The sequence below is a fragment of the Staurois parvus genome, unplaced genomic scaffold (assembly GCF_062004578.1).
Source record: "Staurois parvus isolate SC_StPar_1 unplaced genomic scaffold, SC_StPar_1.0 ptg001724l, whole genome shotgun sequence".
Lineage (NCBI taxonomy): Eukaryota > Metazoa > Chordata > Amphibia > Anura > Ranidae > Staurois > Staurois parvus.
Window position 1 is genome coordinate 66,822 of NW_028319520.1, and position 23,051 is coordinate 89,872.

At 48.0% G+C, this 23,051-nt stretch overlaps 1 protein-coding gene across 1 annotated transcript in view; it reads left to right on the forward strand.

Annotated features, from left to right (window-relative positions):
- LOC149434609 (uncharacterized) overlaps positions 1–12,781 on the forward strand; it is a 44,306-nt gene extending 31,525 nt beyond the window's left edge. Inside the window, exons 5-6 of the mRNA XM_089663586.1 lie at positions 2,043–2,138; positions 7,206–12,781. Coding sequence (XP_089519712.1) covers positions 2,043–2,138; positions 7,206–8,788 — 1,679 coding nt within the window. The 3' untranslated portion in view covers positions 8,789–12,781. The remainder of the gene's footprint in view (positions 1–2,042; positions 2,139–7,205) is intronic.
- The last annotated feature ends 10,270 nt before the right edge of the window (positions 12,782–23,051 follow it).

Here is a 23,051-nt window from a genome sequence, read left to right on the forward strand (position 1 = left end):
CAAAATTTCACAATTTCTGCCAGGGGAGGGGAACTTTAGAGCACAACTGTATAACTATAGCTGGAATATGTTTTGGTAAATACCTGAACCAATAGACTGCGGACACAGTACAGGGAGGACCAGAGACTGTGGACACAGTACAGGAGATGACCAGAGACTGCGGACACAGTACAGGAGATGACCAGAGACTGCGGACACAGTACAGGGGATGACCAGAGACTGCGGACATAGTACAGGGAGGACCAGAGACTGTGGACACAGTACAGGAGATGACCAGAGACTGCGGACACAGTACAGGGATGACCAGAGACTGCAGACACAGTACAGGAGATGACCAGAGACTGCAGACACAGTACAGGGATGACCAGAGACTGCGGACACAGTACAGGAGATGACCAGAGACTGCGGACACAGTACAGGAGATGACCAGAGACTGCGGACACAGTACAGGAGATGACCAGAGACTGCAGACACAGTACAGGGATGACCAGAGACTGCGGACACAGTACAGGAGATGACCAGAGACTGCGGACACAGTACAGGAGACGACCAGAGACTGCGGACACAGTACAGGAGATGACCAGAGACTGCGGACACAGTACAGGGATGACCAGAGACTGCGGACACAGTACAGGAGATGACAGAGACTGCAGACACAGTACAGGAGATGACCAGAGACTGCGGACACAGTACAGGGATGACCAGAGACTGCGGACACAGTACAGGGATGACCAGAGACTGCGGACACAGTACAGGGATGACAGAGACTGCAGACACAGTACAGGAGATGACCGGAGACTGCGGACACAGTACAGGAGATGACAGAGACTGCGGACACAGTACAGGAGATGACCAGAGACTGCGGACACAGTACAGGAGATGGTCAGAGACTGCGGACACAGTACAGGAGATGACCAGAGACTGTGGACACAGTACAGGAGATGACCAGAGACTGTGGACACAGTACAGGAGATGACCAGAGACTGTGGACACAGTACAGGAGATGACCAGAGACTGTGGACACAGTACAGGGGATGACCAGAGACTGCGGACACAGTACAGGAGATGACCAGAGACTGTGGACACAGTACAGGAGATGACCAGAGACTGTGGACACAGTACAGGAGATGACCAGAGACTGTGGACACAGTACAGGGGATGACCAGAGACTGCGGACACAGTACAGGAGATGACCAGAGACTGCGGACACAGTACAGGAGATGACCAGAGACTGCGGACACAGTACAGGGGAATATGAGAGACTGCGGACACAGTACAGGGGATGATGAGAGACTGCGGACACAGTACAGGGGATGATGAGAGACTGCGGACACAGTACAGGGGATGACGAGAGACTGCGGACACAGTACAGGGGATGACGAGAGACTGCGGACACAGTACAGGGGATGACGAGAGACTGCGGACACAGTACAGGGGATGACGAGAGACTGCGGACATAGTACAGGGGATGACGAGAGACTGCGGACCTTTTGGGGAGTGAGGGGGAACGGGTACCTGAATTTGACAGGTACCCGCTCCCACATCCGCGGAGTTGTCCTTCCTTCTTCCTGCGGCGGCTTCTGTGACAGCCGGGTGCCCACTGCGCATGCACAAGAAGCGCTGCGCTTTGTGAATGGTCCGGAGCCTTCTGGGACCTGTCGTGTCCCAGAAGGCTCTGGGCCATTCACAAAGCGCAGCGCTTCTCGCGCATGCGCAGTGGGCATCCGGCTGTCACAGAAGCCGCCGCGGGAAGACTGCAGCGCTGGAGAGAGGAACAGGTAAGGTCCTGCAGGAGAGAAGAGCTGAGCGGCCGGCCCGGTATTCTGACATGGTGGCGGCAGAAATACCGGACCGGCCGCTTTACATTCGTTCCATAAGACGCACTGACATTTTCCCCCCTTTTTGGGGGGGAAAAAGTGCATCTTATGGAGCGCAAAATACGGTATATATCTGCATGTACAGTAAATATGGGGGAAAAAGCTCAATAAATGTATGTTCTGGATAAAACATGAACCCCCTCTATCCTGTTCCATGTCACACAGGCATTAGCGTGGATACCCTGAAGAAGGAACCTGCCACCCGTAAACAGAAGCGGTTACAAGGCTGGGGACTGGAGCATCACATGATTGCAGCTTTGGGTGAGTAAAAAGGGGATTTATTATATATATATATCTATCCTGGTGATCAGCTTTATTTCAAAAATAAAAAAATTTGTATATCGAACACCTCAAGTATCAGTTGTGTGATATGGTGGTTTTTATCCAAGGTGTACTGCTTTCCAGTGAGTTCAGTCCAGCCAGCAAATACTGTTTTAGGGCTTATTGGCCAACCTTTATTCAAAGAAGAAATCCAAGTTCCAATGAAAAGAAAAAAAATACCTTTGCAAGGGTTTCCACCATCACTTTAAACACCAAAGTAAAATTGTTAGGCCTCCTGGCTTCCTCGCACCGTCGCTGCTCAGGCCTCAAACTCGGGATCTTTAGCTGGTCCCGCAGACTACAAAGCACCAAACATAAAGTTCTCATTGCTTAAGAAGTCCATTAAAAATGTGCATAAATAAATCCATGACTGCACTCCTTGTGCTCCTATGATCACTCCGTGACCCCCCTGTATTCTACCACACTCACCAGAAGTATATGACCGTTAGAGCTGGCATATGAGTCAAACAAACGCCTGTTTTTCTCCACTTATGGGTGTCTCCCGATGCTCCAGTGCCTTCAGCTGGTATGGTATGGACTTATCCATTGTGCAGGTGTTTTGCCAAAATCTCTCATTTGTAAACCCGGTACTAATGGCAGGCATAGAAATAGAGAGGGGAAAGCTACCTTCGTGCAATCCTCCGTTTATTAGGTTTAAAACCATTAAAAACCAATTCACTCATACGGACTTGTATTACCATCGCAAGTAACCTAGAAGCACTACTCCGGTGTGCGCTTCAAAAACCTTTGCTCTGCCCATGCCCTGGCCTCTGGGCAGGATACCTCCTGTCATCCGGGGGGAGCCCTGAACTATGACCAGGCCCTAGATTATAAAGCCTTCCGGTCTCTTGTAAAACCTGGAAACCGGGTTAGAGACTTCTCCAGTCCCAAAGTTCTTTGAAGCTTCTGAACTCCAGACCCAAATCCAGGAGTGTGACGGACCACCTGGATTTGGGCCTGGAGTTTAGAAGCTTCAAAGAACTTTGGAACTGGAGAAGCCTCTAACCCGGTTTCCAGGTTTTGTAAGAGACCGGAAGGCTTGAGAACTGCTTCTTTGCCACTGGGACACAGGACCAAAGTATTATAGCTGAGCATTGCTCCCAAGGCCTAGAAGACACTAGCTTAGGTGCAACTGGTACTCTACTTCAGTGTTTCTCAACTTTTTTTTTTTTTTTCAGTGAAGGCACCCTTTAAAATAATGGACAGTCCCGAGGCACCCTTTAAAATAATGGACAGTCTTGAGGCACCCCATTCTAAAATGTGAAAAACTATTTTAATAGTTTTTTTATGACGCACCAACATCCACACATGTAGGACACCCAACATTAGAGGAGATTTATGCTTCCAAAGCAAATACACTTTTGTACACTGGTACCAACTAGTACTCCATTGTTTCTCTTCTCCCTAAGTTTTTCCTCCATCAGTGAGCTAATGTGACCCCAGCACTGATGGAGAGGGCGGGCGAGGGTCAAACAAGAATGCTGTGCAGATGACCAACGTCCTCCTTATCAACTGATGATGCCATTGGTTGTCAGGATGCTGGCGGCTAAAAGTTTGTAATGGCACACAATGAAAACCTGTGGCTTTGTGTAACTAAAAGGCAGGCTTGTTCCACCCGCTGACTTGTATACACGTTTTGGGCAATTTCTAGACATTTTGCCAAGGCACCCCTAAAGAAACCTCAAGGCACCCCAGGGTGCCTGGGCACCCTGGTTGAGGAAGGCTGCTCTACTTTATTGAACAGGTTTTTATACACTTCAAAAATAGGGGCAGTCCCCACATGAACAATAAAAACAAATATTACACACTGGGATAAACATCCCACACTGATTAGATAACGAGGTCAAGTTGACACTAGACTAATCCCATATTAGTATCATGTAGGAACCTCCAGGAGGACTACCAACAGAAAGAAACAATAAGAATCAATTAACAATGTAAGCGAGGCACAATGATAAACTCGTCGCACCTTAATAAACAGATTACAGCAGGAGACCTCAGCATCAGGTTGTTTTGAGCTGATTATATTAACATTGCTTAGAGTCTGAGTCTAGGATGGGGGTTGAAGCAGTCAATACTTAATCCGGGTCCTCCAGTTCTCAGGGTCTGTGTTTTCGGGAACACATGGACTTGAAGCCAAAGGTCTCCCCAGGCACACACCTCCCATAGAACAGAGCCCCTCAGATGCCGGGGCCCATGGTCAGTAGGCAAGTGAATACAAATAACAGTGCTGCGCTTTTCTTAAATGATATCCATCGCCTTAATACCATCTCATCAAAGCAAAATAACTGATAAATGGTCTCTATATTATTATACAGGATTTGTGGTGCCAACAGATTGCGCCGAAGCGTGGGCATGCGCAATGCGCGCTCCGGAAAGGACGCCATATGGCGTCCACCCGGAGGGACAAGCTGTTCACCCGGCCGCCATCTAGCTATAGGCTGGGCGGCAACAGGTTAATCCACCACCAAAAACACCAGATATGCCCTTACCTGGAGCTTTTGACCTCATACAAAGTTTGGTCAAATCATGCGTGTGTCCCTTGAAGTGGAGATGAGATTAAGATGTCTCTTGAGTTTAGAGCAGGGGTGGGCAAACTTTTTGACTTGAGGGCCGCAATGGGTTCATATATTGGACCCGGGGGCCGGACCAAGAGTAGATGAATGATGTGTATGTGTCATCCATAGTAAGTATAGTAATATTCCCCCATAGTAAGCATAGTAATTAATCCCCCATATAGTAATTAATCCCCCATATAGTAATTCATCCCCCATATAGTAATTCATCCCCCATATAGTAATTCATCCCCCATATAGTAATTCATCCCCCATATAGTAATTAATCCCCCATAGTAATTCATCCACCATATAGTAATTAATCCCCCATATAGTAATTCATCCCCATATAGTAATTCAACCCCCATATAGTAATTCATCCCCCATAGTAATTCATCCCCCATATTAAGTCCCCAAGTCCCCCCTGTGTCAATTCACTTACCTTTGCTCCACTCGTTCCTCTCGCCGTGTTCCCGCGCCGTTCCGGTGTAGCATGAAAATCTGTCTCCTATGAGGATCTGTCCCCCTCGACGTATCTGCGCATGTGCCAGTTTCAGGCATTAGCAGCCGATCGGCGATCTCCGGCACATGCGCAGATACGTCGAGGGGGGACAGATCCTCATAGGAGACAGATTTTCATGCTACACCGGTCTCCTGACAGCCATCCTGACAGTATCACGCTCCACGGGCCGGATTAAAAGGTCCGCCGGGCCGTATACGGCCCGCGGGCCGTAGTTTGCCCATTGCTGGTTTAGAGTCTTCCTCGGTAATGAACGAGCTCCTTGATACCTCCTCCTCCACTCAGCATGCATATATCAGAAAAAGCAAGTAAAAAAAAAAAAACAGTGCTTTATCCTTTTAAAAGACTAGTTTTATTAAAATATTGAATTTGGCCACTCACATTGTAGAGGTGCCCCGTCGCACCTGATATCATGTGCATATAATAACAAAATCCAACATCCTGTAGACCTACAGATCTCCCTTAGCTTTCAATTCCCCGATCCGTCATACCAGTTAATCTCCTGACCGTTAGCGTCATGACATCGCCAAGCCCCTTCTCTACGCGTTACGCCACAGGGTCACATGGCTTCCTCAGGGAGCGTCACCACGGTCTTGATGTTTATATTATAGTTTAACCCGCGGCTGTTTTTCTTGTAGCCTTTGCGATCTCCACCTTCAAAGTCCTACTGTTATATTACTAAAACCTCCCCGTTGTTATAATTCTACCTACGAGAATATCTGTAGAAGACAGAACTAACTATAAAGATGTTTATAAAACATATCTGTCCTTTGTAATGGAACTGAATCCAATCTGATAATACAACTAAACTAAGTTGTTCTATTAAGACAATTAACACAAAATACTAAAAACGCTATTTATTTATTTATTTCAGGTACTTGTATAGCGCCGTCAATGTACGCCGCACTTTACATATATATTGTACATTCACATCAGTCCCCGCCCCCAAGGAGCGCACAATCTAAGGTCCCTAACTTACATTCATACATACACATACTAGGAACAATTTAGACAGGAGCCAATTCACCTACCAGCATGTCTTTGGCGTGAAACCGGAGTACCCGGAGGAAACCTACGCAGGCACAGGGAGAACATGCAAACTCCAGGCAGGTGGTGCCATGGTTGGGATTCGAACCCACAACCCTATATACAACCAGGTGAACCATCACACAAGTAAAAATTCATAATTCAAATGATTAACTGTATAAATACTGTAAATAACCAGACTTAAAAGATACTTTAGAAATCAACCAATGATATGAATATAATGAATTGGCAAAAAAAATATATATAATAATCTCAGTCTGTCTACACTTGAGAGAGAGATATATATATATATATATATATATATATATATATATATACAGTATATACACACAGTGAGGAACAAAAGTATTTGAACACCCTGCGATTTTGCAAGTCCTCCCACTCCCCCCCCCCTTCCCATCAGAGATGCTCAGCAATCACCGGTTGGGACCTGGTGATTGACAGCCAAGGGAACGGATAGGGCGCGCTCGCGCCCCCTTCCCGGTAATGCAAAATCACATGTATATATACGTGATTTTGCGCACCCGTGCCGCACTGTAGCAGTACTTCTGCTATAGGGCGGATGGGAAGCGGTTAATTCTCCCCTAAATGATGAAATGCATTCCCATGGTTACTTCATATAAGAGGCTAGCCTGCAGTCCCCTCCAAAAGCCCCTGTCCCAGTTGGGTCTGTCGCAGGGAGAAAAATAAAAATGTGCCTCCTTGAGAACCCTGTGTAACTTTTGCCTATTTCAACCCAAAGGCCAGGCATAGAGATGTCACAGTTGCCAGAATACAATACGTTCCCCTTAAGTGGGCCTTTTATTTGATGTCCTTTTTCCTGACCTCTACCTGTATGATGTCACAATCTTGCAGAATTGTAATCGTTTTGTCATTTTGTTGTAGACCACGAACCTTCCGACCCAAACCAGAACATTCCAGAGTCGCACCAGAAGGAGCAGAACAGTCTTGCCTCTTTTAGGAAGAAAATGTTACGCGATTCCAGCCTAGAGCCAAAATGCCTCGAATGTAATGGGATCTTGAGATGCTACTGTGACATTCTGAAACAAAAGCGAAGGAAGCCATACGCGTGCGAGGACTGTGGAAAAGCTTACCGCCTGCAAATGTACCTCCTTCTACACCAGAAGACACACTTCCAAGATCACCTCTACAAGTGCCCTTTGTGCGAAAAAAGCTTTGATAAAGACGTGGTGCTACGAAAACACATGAGAACCCACCAGGGACTGACCGGAATACCCCTGGATTTCTGTCAGAGAGACGCCAGAACACCACCGGCACCGGTCACCTGTCCGAATGCCATCGGGACACCACCAGACACCCTGCCGAAAGCCATCGGAACACCACCAGACACCCTGCCGAAAGCCTTCATGACAGCACTGGGAACCCATAAGGCCGCCGTATACAACTGTGAACAATGCCAAGCAGTCTTTCCAAATAAAAACCTTCTAAAGATCCACAGTCGGGACCACAAGAAAGCGAAGACACACTCATGCTTGATATGTGGGCACATCGTCCAGAGTTATGCTGAACTTAACATTCACTTGAAGGGGCACAGGAAGCCCTATATATGCACTGTGTGTGAAAAGATCTTTACCAATAGGCCAGATTTCATGGCCCACCTCCGGGAACACTCCGGGGAGCAGATATACAAATGTAAAATCTGCATGAAAGGTTACAGTAGGATATCCTTTTTATTTAAACACCTGAATGTTCATTTATCTCAGGCCGCCCGCATCGACATATCAAAGATGGACCAGCCGTCTCTAACAGAAGAGAACGAGCAGGAGCTTAAAGAAACCAAAACGACGGTCTTCCATGGATTGCCCCAAAAGAAGGAGAAGGACTTTGCTGAAATGGCCCTCAAGTACTTTCCTTCAATACCAAGGCTCAACATGGACACAGCAAAGGAAAGAGAACAAACTTTCAAAGTTTTGCATGAACTTCCTGTAGAATTTACAGCATGTGAAAAAGGGAAACTGATAAAGTGCAAAAAATGTAAAAAGCGTTTCAGATACCGAGAATCGTTCAGAAGACACAGAGAGTCCCACCGGATCAGGTTCACATGCCGCCAGTGTGGACAGGTCTTCCGCAAACTGGTCAAATTATACCTCCATAGACGCGAGCACAAGAACCACAGGCCGTACATGTGTAAGCGCTGCACCAAAACCTTCAGCTTTGGATCGCTGCTCCTCCTGCACCTCAATTCTCATGACCCTTCCGAGACGGAGAGCCGATATCCGTGTGCCTATTGTAGGAAGGTCTTCCGGTCAAAAGTCAACTGTGTTTTACACCAGAAAACCCACATCTATAAGCCAGCTGAAAGCGCACCAAAAACTAAGTTGGCAACCTTCAGCAATATACAGATCACTCCATTTACTGACCCGAAAAGTGTGGAGAATAGACAGCATCAGGAAAGTCTGCCCTCTAAGAGCTACGTCCAGCGGCTGTGCTACCGGCCCTGCACTTGATTTATCACTTTGCAGCAATATTTCTAAAACTGTACTTTTTGTGTAAATTGAAAAACCAAGAATGTCAAATGTTTAGTGAGTTGCCAGTGATATTAATGTTGTGTCTGTCTGAGCATCCAGTGCTCGTGGTGCTGTTGTATGTGGAAGATGGCGGAAGGGGTAATGGTGGCCCATTGGTACGCGGCCTGTGTGTTTTTTGGGGTAGAGACCTTACCTTCTGACCTTGTGATATGTATGAGACCTATACACATCTAAAGAGGTCTCTACCACATGCCTTCCTGGGGATCTTGTATTTGTACTGTTTCAAACAACTCAATACAGAGTGGTTCCAAAGCATTTCCGTTACTGAAAAGGAAAGTGTTCCAGTTTGGACCAACAGATGGTTCCTTTTTTTTTTTTGTGAACTTGTGCTCTGTTTACACTTGCTGTCTAAGACACCACAAGATGGCCGTTAGCGCCTTTTTATTATCTGAAAAAAAGCAGCTTATGTACCCCTCTCCGATTTTAGATTCACGTTATCGGACCAGACTTTCCCCGACATGATGGCCAAGTCAACTGTTAAATGGGACTGCCCTTTCCAAATAGACCACCTCATTGTGAATGTGCTGTTGTTAGGCAGGTGGGTGGACTTGGGTGACCATAGCCATGAAATCAAGGAAGGTCAGGTCCCAATGGAAAAAGAGAACTAAATCTGATATGGGCACTTATTAGCTCTGAATATCCCCATTCCTGCTCGCCCCTGTGTTCCTTTAAGCAGTTAGCATCATCTGAGGGGTAAGAAGGATTGGCAGTCATGTGACCTCTGTTACTGCGGTCACATGATTGGAAACCAGTCTCACCAGCTACCTTTCTTTAGCCCAGAGAGTTGTCTTAAGAGGGGTTAAGAGTGATAGCAGGAAGGCTTTTAAAATCATTGAGGGGATCATTTAGAAGGAAACGCTCACCAGCTGCTCATATATGTATGTAAGCACTAGAGCCTCATTCCCGCACGTAACTTTTTAGGGCAGCTCATTCATTTCAATGGGCTGTCCTATGCATGAGAAACGGGGGGAAAAAAGGCACAATTTTTTTAAATTGCGGTACCATGCGCTTTGGTGGCTGCGAAAGTGTTTTCTCGTGTCATATACCTGGATGGAGGCAGACTTGGCGAGAGGGCTTCCCTTGTGGCTGAGCGCCGAGCACTCCTGAAGGTGAGAAGCTGGAGTACAAGCCCAAAGAAGTGCGTTTGCCTTTCAGGTAGCTCTGCTGGTGGTTGCTGGCAGCGAAGTCTACTGGACAGTTGTCAGTTGGTGTGTCAAGACTGATGGCAGGACCTCAGTTTCCCTTGAAGATGCAACGGGACCAAGGCAGCGTCCACAAGTGAGTTGGCACCCGAGGTTGTGGCATGGTCAGACTGGCAGGAAGTGTAGTCAGGATCTGAAGCCCAAGTCCTACACGGAGAGGCAAACCAGAGAGTGGGCAGGAGCATGGTGAGGAACAATAGCCAAGATCATACACAGGAATCCGGCAGAAGAATAGTCAGGTGACAGGTCAGAGTCATGCACGGCATGGGGCAGAGTCCTTAGAGCAAGCCGGGTTCAAACCAGGAATCGGGCAGCAGGAAGGTCCAGAGACAAGCTGGGTTGGTAACAGGAGGTCCAAAGAATACAGGATACACAAGATCAAGGAGTACTGGTAGATGAAGATCATCCAATGCAACCACTGTCCTTTTATATAGGGTGTTTGGCGCCAGTCCCGGTAGCGTTTTTTTTTTTTTTTTTTTATAGGCTGGTTTGATCCTGAAACATATAGGCCACCTTTTGCAAAAAAATAATAAAAGGAACCCTACGGTTCCAGGGCCATCTTAATGCATGGGCACTGCCCAGGGGGCCCCATAATAATCTTTCATTACACCATACTTGTCACCTGTCCTGGATTTGCTGGGACAGTCACCCTTTCATTATAGGCTGTCCCAGGATGACTGAGTCCTGGGCAGCATCCCAGAATCTGGACTGCGTGGACAGCAGCAGCCCATCACTTGGTTAAATCTACCATCGGAATACCATCTTCCCACGCTACATGTTTACTTTCTGCTTTCAATCTTGAGAGTAGGTGTGTAAATTGGGGCAGGCTGGTAGGGGCCCCATTGCATAACTTTGCCCAGGGCCCCATGATGTTGCTACGACTGCCCCGCAGGGTTCCACAGAACCGTGGTTAAGAATGGCTGCTCCAGATGGCCCCTGTAGGGAATTTGTTGATGGATCAGGTAGACCATCTTCCATGTTGATGGACCAGGTAGACCATCTTCCAAGTTTGTGGTCTATGGATCGAGACTCTTATTCCCGTCAGTTATTCCCCACTAAATATTTGTTTTCTCCAGGAGTAGTTATTCGTTCCCCATGCTAGGTTACCACCTGGCCTTGTTTTCACGTTCTTGTTACCAGAAGGACTTTGCAGCCTCCTCCATTGCCAACTTTTTTAGGTGCTGGTCCTTCAGGTGGTCTCGAGCTGCAGAAATCCCCGTTTTTGTTTTATTCATGTTGGACCCTTTCGTGTTCGTTTTTGCTGTGATGCCCACCCCTCAGTTGGACGTTCCTACAGCGAGACTTCTTCTGTCCTTCAAGGGAGGAGAAAGAGAATAGGATTGTCGCACTCCATCCTAAAATCTTTTTGAGGGACACACTCCTCTGCCTACATTACAGGGGCATGCTGGGAGCAGGAGGGGTTACCTAGGTTCACTTACCCTGTCATTGTGCGCCGGTGTACCTCCTGCAGACAACCGCATAACCCAACAGCAATTTTTGGATTCGCTGTAAAATCCTTTTCTTGGAATCCACTGAGGTATATAGGCAGTTGTATACGAACTTGTCATACTGTACGCTGTCTGAGGTCAAGTGTCAACATTCAACAAGAACAAATATTTTATATTGCAGTCCTGAGATGTGACTGTTTTGGTTTTCTTTTTTTCAGGAATTTTTACCTTTTTTTTTAATTTTCACCTGATGATCCTGCCAGGGTCCTAGGGTGACCACACTCGCTCACTCTACTGGATCTATAGAAGAGCACCCTAGGACAGGATATCGGGACCCCTCCCCCACTCCTCCATCACTAGTACATAGGGAAAGAGGTCTTGTACCACTGCTTGAGAGTGAACTTGACCGTTCTGGATTTCTGGCAGGATCAACAAGTATATATATTTTTTTTTTTTTGCACAGATTTTTATTTAATAGACGAAAAAAAAAAATAAGAGAACAACTTATAGACGTTTGTTGGGGTTTAGGTGCCCTTTAAAGGAGGCAGCAAATGCCAGTTGTCAGTGTTATTGTGTGGGATTACTATTCAGGAAGTTGGTTATGTATTGGCAGCGCCGGGATGGGTTTGTACAACGCCCCGGGAAAGGATGCCGAACTGCACCCTCTCTCCCACTCCTAGCGCATGCCGTAAAATGGGTGTTGCGCCTTGTGCCCATTCACTGCCCCTTGTACCGCCTTGTGCCCATTCACTGCCCCCTTGCACCAGCTCTCCATAGTTGGCGTGGAGTGTGCACTGCGCATTCATGGCCATTTTCTTGATTTTTGTAGCAGTAGCTCTCAAAGCAGAGCCTTTGGCCCTGTTTACTAGCCAGTAGTGCTTGGGTGCAGTAAAGGGAACCCGCCAACTGCTGCGCCCTAGGCGGCTGACCCTCCTGCCCACCCCTTGCCTCTGCCCTGTCTTCCCTCTATCCCACAATTATTTTATACGGTTCTGTTCTTTAGAATGTTTGTTAGCACCTTCATGAAATATGTTCCTTTCCTGGCCTCTTACCCTGACTGTGAGAAATGTATCCGCCTGGGTCAGGGGGTCACATCCATCCCTCCAGCTGCAACGGTGACCCTCTTCTCCGGCTATACACGCGTGAGGCTGGTCAGATGGTAAATCTTTAAAGGAACACTAATGCAATTTTGTACTTTTTTTTTTTGTTTTTTTTTTAAGTTTATTATATAATAAAACATTTTAAATAGTACATGTTCTTTATTTGCCGTGTAAGTGTTTTTATTCACATACATGCACCGTACTTCCTTTGCTGCTGCACCAGGGTAGAAAGCTCTGTGTGCATGGAGAGCTGCTGGACTTGGCACTTATCATCTGAGACATGCAAGTTCTGCCACTGCAGACAGCTGGTGAGATGGAGGTGCAGGGGACTTGGGGTGTCCTTTTACACGGACATATTCTTTGAAGAGTCAGTCGGTGGCACAAAAAGTGAGTGGGAAGTGGGCAGCCAGTACAGAACATCTCACACTGAGCAGGAAGTGGGTAGCCGGTATAGAACATCTCACAGGAAGTGGGAAGCCGGTACTGAACATCTCTCACACAAAAAGTGGGCAGCCGGTACAGAACATCTCACGGGGGGAAGTTGCCAGCTGGTACAGAACATCTCACACACGGGGGGAAGAGGGCAACCAGTACAGAACATCTCACAGAGTGGGAAGAGGGCAGCCGGTACAGAACATTTCTTACAGAGCGGGAAGTGGGCAGCCGGTACAGAACATTTCTCACAGAGCGGAAAGTGGGCAGCGGGTACAGAACCTTTCGCAGAGAGCGGGAAGTGGGCAACCGGTACAGAACATCTCACACAGAGCGGGAAGTGGGCAGCCGGTACAGAACATCTCACACAGAGCGGGAAGTGGGCAGCTGGTACAGAACCTTTAGCACAGAACGCGAAGTGGGCAGCCGGTACAGAACATCTCACACACGGGGGGAATTGGGCAGCCGGTATAGAACATCTTATAGGGGGAAGTTGGCAGTCGGTACAGAACATCTCACACACGGGGGGGGAAGAGGGCAACCGGTACAGAACATCTCACACACGGGGGGGAAGAGGGCAACCGGTACAGAACATCTCACACAGAGTGGAAAGTGGGGAGCTGGTACAGAACCTTTCGCAGAGAGCAGGAAGTGGGCAGCCGGTACAGAACATTTCTCACAGAGCAGAAAGTGGGCAGCCAGTACAGAACATTTCGCAGAGAGCGGGAAGTGGGCAGCCGGTACAGAACATCTCACACAGAGGGGGAAGTGGGCAGCCGGTACAGAACATCTCACACAGAGGGGGAAGTGGGCAGCCGGTACAGAACATTTCTCACAGAGCAGAAAGTGGGCAGCCGGTACAGAACTTTTCGCAGAGAGCGGGAAGTGGGCAACCGGTACAGAACATCTCACACACGGGGGGAATTGGGCAGCCGGTATAGAACATCTTATAGGGGGAAGTTGGCAGTCGGTACAGAACATCTCACACACGGGGGGGGGGGGAAGAGGGCAACCGGTACAGAACATCTCACACACGGGGGGGAAGAGGGCAACCGGTACAGAACATCTCACACAGAGTGGAAAGTGGGGAGCTGGTACAGAACCTTTCGCAGAGAGCAGGAAGTGGGCAGCCGGTACAGAACATTTCTCACAGAGCAGAAAGTGGGCAGCCGGTACAGAACTTTTCGCAGAGAGCGGGAAGTGGGCAGCCGGTACAGAACATCTCACACAGAGGGGGAAGTGGGCAGCCGGTACAGAACATCTCACACACAGGGGGAAGTGGGCAGCCGGTACAGAACATCTCACACAGAGCGGGAAGTGGGCAGCCGGTACAGAACCTTTAGCACAGAACGCAAAGTGGGCAGCCGGTACAGAACATTTCACACAGCGGGAGGTGGGCAGCCGGTACAGAGCATCTCACACTGAGTGGGAAGTGGGCATCTGGTACAGAACATCTCACACACGGGGAGGAAGTGGGCAGCTGGTACAGAAGATCTCACACAGAGCAGGACATGGGCAGCCGGTACAGAACCTTTAGCACAGAGTGGGAAGTGAGCAGCTGGTACAGAACAGTTCACACAGTGGGAAGTCGGTACAGAATATTTCACATAGAGTGGGAAGTGGGCAGCTGGTACAGAACATTTCACACTGAGTGGGAAGTGGGCAGGCAGAACAAAACATCTAATGGGGGGGAAGTTGGCAACCGGTACAGAACATCTCACACACGGGTGGAAGTGGGCAGCCAGTACAGAACATCTAACGGGGGGGAAGTTGGCAACCGGTACAGAACATCTCACGCACGGTGGGGAAGTGGGCAGCTGGTACAGAACATTTCACCTAGAGTGGGAAGTGGGCAGCCGGTACAGAACCTTTAGCACAGAGCGGGAAGTGGGCAGCCAGTACAGGACATTTCACAGAGTGGGAAGTGGGCAGCGGGCAGCCGGTACAGAACCTGTAGCACAGAGCGGGAAGTGGGCAGCTGGTACAGAACCTTTTGCACAGAGAGGGAAGTGGGCAGCCGGTACAGAACCTTTAGCACAGAGCGGGAAGTGGGCAGCCGGTACAGAACCTTTCGCACAGAGAGGGAAGTGGACAGCTGGTAAAGAACATCACACATGGGGGGGGGGGAAGGGGGAAGGGGGCAGCCAGTACAGAATATCTCACACTGACTGGAAAGTGGGCAGCCTGTAGAGAACATTTCTCACAGAGCGGAAAGTGGGCAGCTGGTACAGAACATCTCACACATGGGTGGAAGTGAGCAGCCGGTACAGAACATCTCACACATGGGTGGAAGTGAGCAGCCGGTACAGAACATCTCACACATGGGTGGAAGTGAGCAGCCGGTACAGAACCTTTAGCACAGAGCAGGAAGTGAGCAGCCCGAACAGAACATTTCACACAGAGTGGGAAGCAGGAAGCTGGTACAGAACCTCACACAGAGCGGGAAGTGACCAGCAGGTACCAAACATCTCACACACAGAGAAGTGGCCAGCCAGTACAGAATATTTCACAAAGAGCGGGAAGTGAGCAACCGGTACAGAACATCTCACACAGAGTGGGATGTGGGCAGCCAGAACATAACCTTTTGCACAGAGCGGGTAGTGGGAAGCTGATACAGAAAATCTCATGCTGGGCAGGACATAGGCAGCCGACGCAGAGATTTTCATGCGGAGCGGGACATGGGCATCCGGTAGAGAACATCTCACACAGAGTGGGAAGTGGGCAGTCTGTACAGAACTTTTCACGTGGAGAAGGACATGGGCAACCGGTACAGAACCTTTTGCACAGAGCAGCATTTGGGCAACCAGTACAGAACCTTTTGCACAGAGAGGGACATGGGTAGCTAGTACAGAACATCTCACACAGGGTGAAGTGGACATTCGGTACAGAACATTTCACACGGGGAAGTGAGCAGCTGGTACAGAACTTTTCATGCTGAGTGGGACATGGGCAGCCAGTACAGAACATCTCACACGGGGGAAGTGGGCAGCCGGTACAGAACATTTCACACGGGGGAAGTGGGCAGCCGGTACAGAACATTTCACACGGGGGAAGTGGGCAGCCGGTACAGAACATTTCACACGGGGGAAGTGGGCAGCCGGTACAGAACATTTCACACAGAGGGGGACATGGGCAGCCGGTACAGAACATCTCACACTGAATGGGACAGGGGCAGCTGGTACAGAACCTTTTGCACAGAGGGGGGAGTGGGCAGTCGGTACAGATCCTTTTGCACAAAGGGCACCTCCATCTAGCTGTAAATATTTATTAGAAGCAAAAAAAAATGCTCATTAATGAAAAGATCAAGGCTTCCCATAAAATGCCTATAAAGACCTCCAAAGGACCACCATGAGGTTGCAGAGCTCGGCAGGCAAGTGGCTGGCTTAAGCAGAGTTTGGCCGGGAAGCTGCTGGTAAGAAATCAGTCTTCAAGCTGGGACATAGGCAGTGGTGGCTTCTGGATGTAGATATATAGCTGGGGCTCCAATTGGCTGGGTGAAGACGTCAGGATGTGGAGGGGGCGTGGCTACATGTTTTAGAGCAGCAGGACCGCCCCTTTTATCAAACCATAAGGATTTTTTTTTTCAGTACAATTGGTTAGCAAAAATTATTTCATGTTTTAGGAGTTCATCAGGACTGTTTAGGGTAAACTAATGTTTCTTAAAAGAGGTTTACTAGAATTTATTTAAACACTGCTACAGGGCGGCGCAAAATCATGTGTATGTACGTGATTTGCATTTGCGGGTAGGGGGCGCACGCGCGCCGACCTACCCGCACCACCATTGGCGGCTTCAGATGTCAATCATCAGGTCCCGGCCAGAGATTCCCCACTGGTGATCGCCAAGAAACAGTGACGGGAGAGACCTGTGTGTAAACAACACAGGTCTCTCTCCTGCCGGCAAGGACATGCTGCTGTGTACTTCTTTGCACAGCTAAAAAACACAGCACATACATTAAAACGCACACAGCTAACCCTTTGATCGCCCCACATGTTAACCCCTTCCTGCCCGGTGCCATTAGTACAGTGTCAGTGCTTTTTATTAGCGCTGATCACTGTATTGGTGTCACTGGGGATGTCAGTGACACCAAGTCAGTTCCCCCCCATGTCAGAATGCCCACTATAAGTCACTGATCACCACCATTCATAGTAAAAAAAAAAATCCCAGTATCTATACCGCCATTTGTAAACGCTATAGAAAAGACACGGAGCAGAATACATTTTGGCCTAAATTTATGATGAAATTTGATTTTTAACATTTTTTTACTGGAGGTGTTTAATAGCAAAAAGTCAAAAATATTGTTTTGGTTTTTTCAAAATTGTCTGTCTTTTTTTGTTTATAGCGCAAAAAATAAAAAACTCACATGCAATCAATTACCAACAAAAGAAAGCTCAATTGGTGGGAACAAAGGACATAAAATTTAATTTGCAGCGTTGCATTGCCTGGTCAGGAAGGGGGGTAAATCCTCAGGAGGGCAAGTGGTTAAAAGCAAAAAGGGCTCTCAAGACCTTCGCAACTTTATTGTTGCAAAACATACTCGTGGCATTGGTTACAGAAGGATTTCTAAACTTCTGAACGTTCCAGTGAACACTGTTGGGGCCATAATCTGGAGGTGGAAAGAACATCATTCCACCATAAACCGGCCATGACCAGCTGTTCCTCTCAAGATTTCTGACAGGAGTGAAGAGAATTATCAGAAGAGTTGTCCCAAGAGCCAAGGACCACTTGAGAGCTGCAGAAAGACCTAGAATTAGCAGGTACAATTCTTTCAAAGAAAACAATAAGTAATGCACTCGGTCAAAATGGCCTGTACGCATGTCACCACGCAAGGCTCCATTGCTGAAGGAAAAGCATGTTGGAGCTCCTTTAAAGTTTGCTGCACAACATTTAAACAAGCTTGTGAAATTGTCAGGGTCCTGTCCAGGGCAGAAGTTCTGGAAGATCTGGCATTTCTGCCAGTACCCTGCATGGCCGCAGAAGCATGCATCAGCCTCAGTTTGGTGCCAGACGGCCTTTATAAGGAGGCTCATCACTTCAAGTTGCTGGATGATCTCTAGCTCCCCGTGCCTTGTTCTTGTTTCCTGTGATCGTGACCTGTGATTTCCTGATACCGACTCGGCTTGCTCCTGGACCTGTCTACTCTGATTTACCCCTGATCTGACCTCGGCTTGGCTTACGGATACTCTCTCTCTCGCTCCTCTGTGTATGACCTCGGCTATCCCTTCTGACTACGTCTGCCCTGATTCCCACCTGGTACCTAACCTCGGCTTGAACCAACTACCCACTAAAAATCTAAATCCCAGAAGGGCTTGCATACCACGCACAGGCGCCTCCTGTCTGCAGACCTCATGTCAGTGCACCAGGTGTGCTTCTGAGTGGACCACCAACCAGCACTCCTACAGGCGTCCTGTGCAACTTTGGGCCCGACTCCCGCTGTCCCACTCTCAGGGGAGTCCGGAACTTAGCCTCAAGGGAAGCCCTCTCTCCATTGGCCTCCATCACCAGGTACGTGATAAAAATACTGGGAGAATATCATCTGCTCACATGAGACCAACATGGAACTCTTTGGAGGCCTAATACACCCTATGTTTGGAGGTCACATGGCACTGCACATCACCCCAAAAACACCATCCCAACAGTGAAGCATGGAGGTGGGAACATCATGGTGTGGGGCTGTTTTTCAGCATACGGTACTGGCAATCTGCATGCCGTTGAAGGAAAGATGAATGGAAAAATGGACCAAGACATTCTTGATAAAAATCTGCTGCCATCTACCAGGATGATGAAGATGAGACGAGGGCGGACATTTCCACAAGACAACGATCCCAAACACAAAGCCAAGGAAACTCTCAACTGGTTTCAAAGAAAGACAATAAAGCTGCTAGAATGGGCCAGCCAATCACCGGACTGGAATCCAACAGAAAATCTATGGAAGGAACTAAAGATTAGAGTTCATACAGTAGAAGAGGCCCATGGAAACTTCAAGATTTGGAGACTGTGTGGAAGAATGGGGCAAAATCCCACCTGAGCCATGCATGCGACTAGATTCTCCATACAGGAGGCGTCTTGAAGCTGTCATTACCAACACAGGATTTTGGACGAAGTGTTAAATACATTTCAGTTAGCGTGTTCAATACTTTTTCCCTGTGTCATTCCATTTTATTACACATAACATAATGAATGAAAGTATTTGTTTTGGTTTCTTTGTGTGTATGGACTGAATGGGTTGTTACCAACATTTCATAGAAATATATTTACCGAGACAAATGGTGACGCGTCCAATACTGCGTTTACCCGCTGTATGTAGTGTGTGGTATTTATTAAAGGCAAGGTACATCTATACCCAACTGTGGGTGTAGGATCATAACTTTTTTTTTTTTAATGGTTGAACTGGATGGACTTTTGTCTTTTTTCAACCAGACTATGTAAATAACTATTTTTGTTTTAGAGTCATGTCATCTTTCTCCGTTTCTTCAGCAGGTCTATGTGGGCAGAGCTGTGTGGATCACATGATTGATTTAAAAAAAAATGTTAAACGCAGATCCCATTATTTGGCTGAAGCACATGAAAACAAAACAAAAAACAGCCCATGGTGGGTGCGCAAAACCTAAACAGCAGTAAGTGAACCAAAATAGTGGACTTGGGGTGTGTCTGGTCCACCTCCTGAAGAAGTAGAACCTTCCCTGACCCTCCGGGGCGCAAGGCTCCTGACAGGGAGAGACTTCCCCCAAGGTAGGTTGCTTCCTTTCATGTACTGTACATGGACATTCGTTTTATATTTTTCTTTTTAAATGTCTGTACTATTCTCACCCGCCCCACGTGACACTCGCTCACATCAAGGGGGGGGCGGCTCAAGGATTGTGACTTCCTTTTTTGCTCTGATGTTGACCATTGCTGTCTATGAAATATGAATGGTGACCAAGTGATTCATTAAAACCCATTAGGATTGGGTTTTATTGAATCTTGTGCCCACCTACGCTCCGTCCATTCATTCCCATTGACAGCAAAGGGAAACAGTAGAGCAATGAGAAGGTCTATGGCAGTGGTATGGAAACTGCGGGCCATGGGGTGGATGTGGCCCTTTGCTTGCGTTTATCTGGTCCTTGAGGCACAGTTCCATCCACTGACACCAATGATGGGGCTCTATTCCTTCCACTGACACCAACAATGGGGCACCATTCCTTCACTAAATACCAACAGTGGGGAACCATTCCTCCCACTAATACCAATGATCGAGAACAATTCCTCACACTGACACCAATGATGGGGCACTATTCCTCCCACTGATACCAATGATGGGGCACTAATCCTCCCACTGACACCAATGATGGGGCACTATTCCTCCCACTAATACCAATGATGGGGCACCATTCCTCCCACTGATACCAATGATGGGGCACTATTCCTCCCACTGATACCAATGATGGGGCACTATTCCTCCCACTGACACCAATGATGGGGCACTATTCCTCCCACTGATACCAATGATGGGGCACTATTCCTCCCACTGATACCAATGATGGGACACTATTCCTCCCACTGATAACAATGATGGGGCACTATTCCTCCCACTGACACCAATGATGGGGCACTATTCCTCCCACTGACACCAATGATGGGGCACTATTCCTCCCACTGATACCAATGATGGGGCACTATTCCTCCCACTGACACCAATGATGGGGCACTATTCCTCCCACTGATACCAATGATGGGGCACTATTCCTCCCACTGACACCAATGATGGGGCACTATTCCTCCCACTGATACCAATGATGCTACACTATTCCTTCCACTGACACCAATGATGGGACACTATTCCTCCACTCACACCAATGATGGGGCACTATTCCTCCCACTGATACCAATGATGCTACACTATTCCTTCCACTGACACCAATGATGGGACACTATTCCTCCCACTGACACTAATGATGGGGCACTATTCCTCCCACTGATACTAATGATGGGGCACTATTCCTCCCACTGACACCAATGATGGGCCACTATTCCTCCCACTGATACCAATGATGGGGCACTATTCCTCCCATTGACACCAATGATGGGACACTATTTCTCACACTGACACCAATGATGGGGCACTATACCTCCCACTGACACCAATGATGGGGCACTATACCTCCCACTGACACCAATGATGGGGCACTATTCCTCCCACTGATACCAATGATGGGGCACTATTCCTCCCACTGATAACAATGATGGGGCACTATTCCTCCCACTGACACCAATGATGGGGCACTATTCCTCCCACTGATACCAATGATGCTGCACTATTCCTTCCACTGACACCAATGATGGGACACTATTCCTCCCACTCACACCAATGATGGGGCACTATTCCTCCCACTCACACCAATGATGGGGCACTATTCCTCCCACTGATACCAATGATGCTACACTATTCCTTCCACTGACACCAATGAAGGGACACTATTCCTCCCACTGACACTAATGATGGGGCACTATTCCTCCCACTGATACTAATGATGGGGCACTATTCCTCCCACTGACACCAATGATGGGGCACTATTCTTACCACTCTCACCAATGATGGGACACTATTTCTCACACTCACACCAATGATGGAGCACTATTCCTCCCACTGACACCAATGATGGGGCTCTATTCTTACCACTCTCACCAATGATGGGACACTATTTCTCACACTCACACCAATGATGGAGCACTATTCCTCCCACTGACACCGACGATGGAGCACTATTCCTCCCACTGACACCAATGATGGGGCACTATTCCTCCCACTGACACCAATGATGGGGCACTATTCCTCCCACTGACACCAATGATGGGGCACTATTCCTCCCACTGACACCAATGATGGGGCACTATTCCTCCCACTGACACCAATGATGGGGCACTATTCCTCCCACTGACACCAATGATGGGGCACTATTCCTCCCACTGACACCAATGATGGGGCACTATTCCTCCCACTGACACCAATTATGAGGCACTATTCCTCCCACTGACACCAATGATGGGGCACTATTCCTCCCAGTGATACCAATGATGGGGCACTATTCCTCCCACTGACACCAATGATGGGGCACTATTCCTCCCACTGACACCAATGATGGGGCACTATTCCTCCCACTGACACCAATGATGGGGCACTATTCCTCCCACTGACACCAATGATGGGGCACTATTCCTCCCACTGACACCAATGATGGGGCACTATTCCTCCCACTGACACCAATGATGGGGCACTATTCCTCCCACTGACACCAATGATGGGGCACTATTCCTCCCACTGACACCAATGATGGGGCACTATTCCTCCCACTGACACAAATGTAATCAAGGGGCAGATATTAATAAATCTATGCATATTTGTAAAATGTTCAGTAAAATTAATATTAAACGTGTAGTCCATTTGGCTAGGCTCAGAAGCCTAACTTCCAGTTAGGAACCACCATGTCCTGGCTTATTGCTAGGACTAAAAAGCTGTTGGACTCTAACTCCCAGCATTGCAGGTTTGAAAACTAACGATTTTTACCGGTTTTTCAACTAAACACAGTAGCTCTTCATTTTTGAGAAGACATTCTATAGAAAGCTACGCTGGGATGGAAGCTCCTTGGTCCATTGGTTAGGTATGTAAGACTCAGTTCATCCCCGTCAATGCCATTTTATCTAGTGGTAGCAGCACTGGCCTGCAGGGTGACACCTCAGGTTGGGGTGTCCTTGGAGGAAGACTCAGTGCCAGTGACCTCTATAGAAGGCTACGCTGGGATGGAGGCTCCTTTGTCCATTGGTTAGGTATGTAAGACACAGTCCATCCCCATCAATGCCATTTTATCTAGTGGTAGCAGCACTGGCCTGCAGGGTGACACCTCAGGTTGGGGTGTCCTTGGAGGAAGACTCAGTGCCAGTGACCTCTATAGAAGGCTACGCTGGGATGGAGGCTCCTTTGTCCATTGGTTAGGTATGTAAGACACAGTCCATCCCCATCAATGC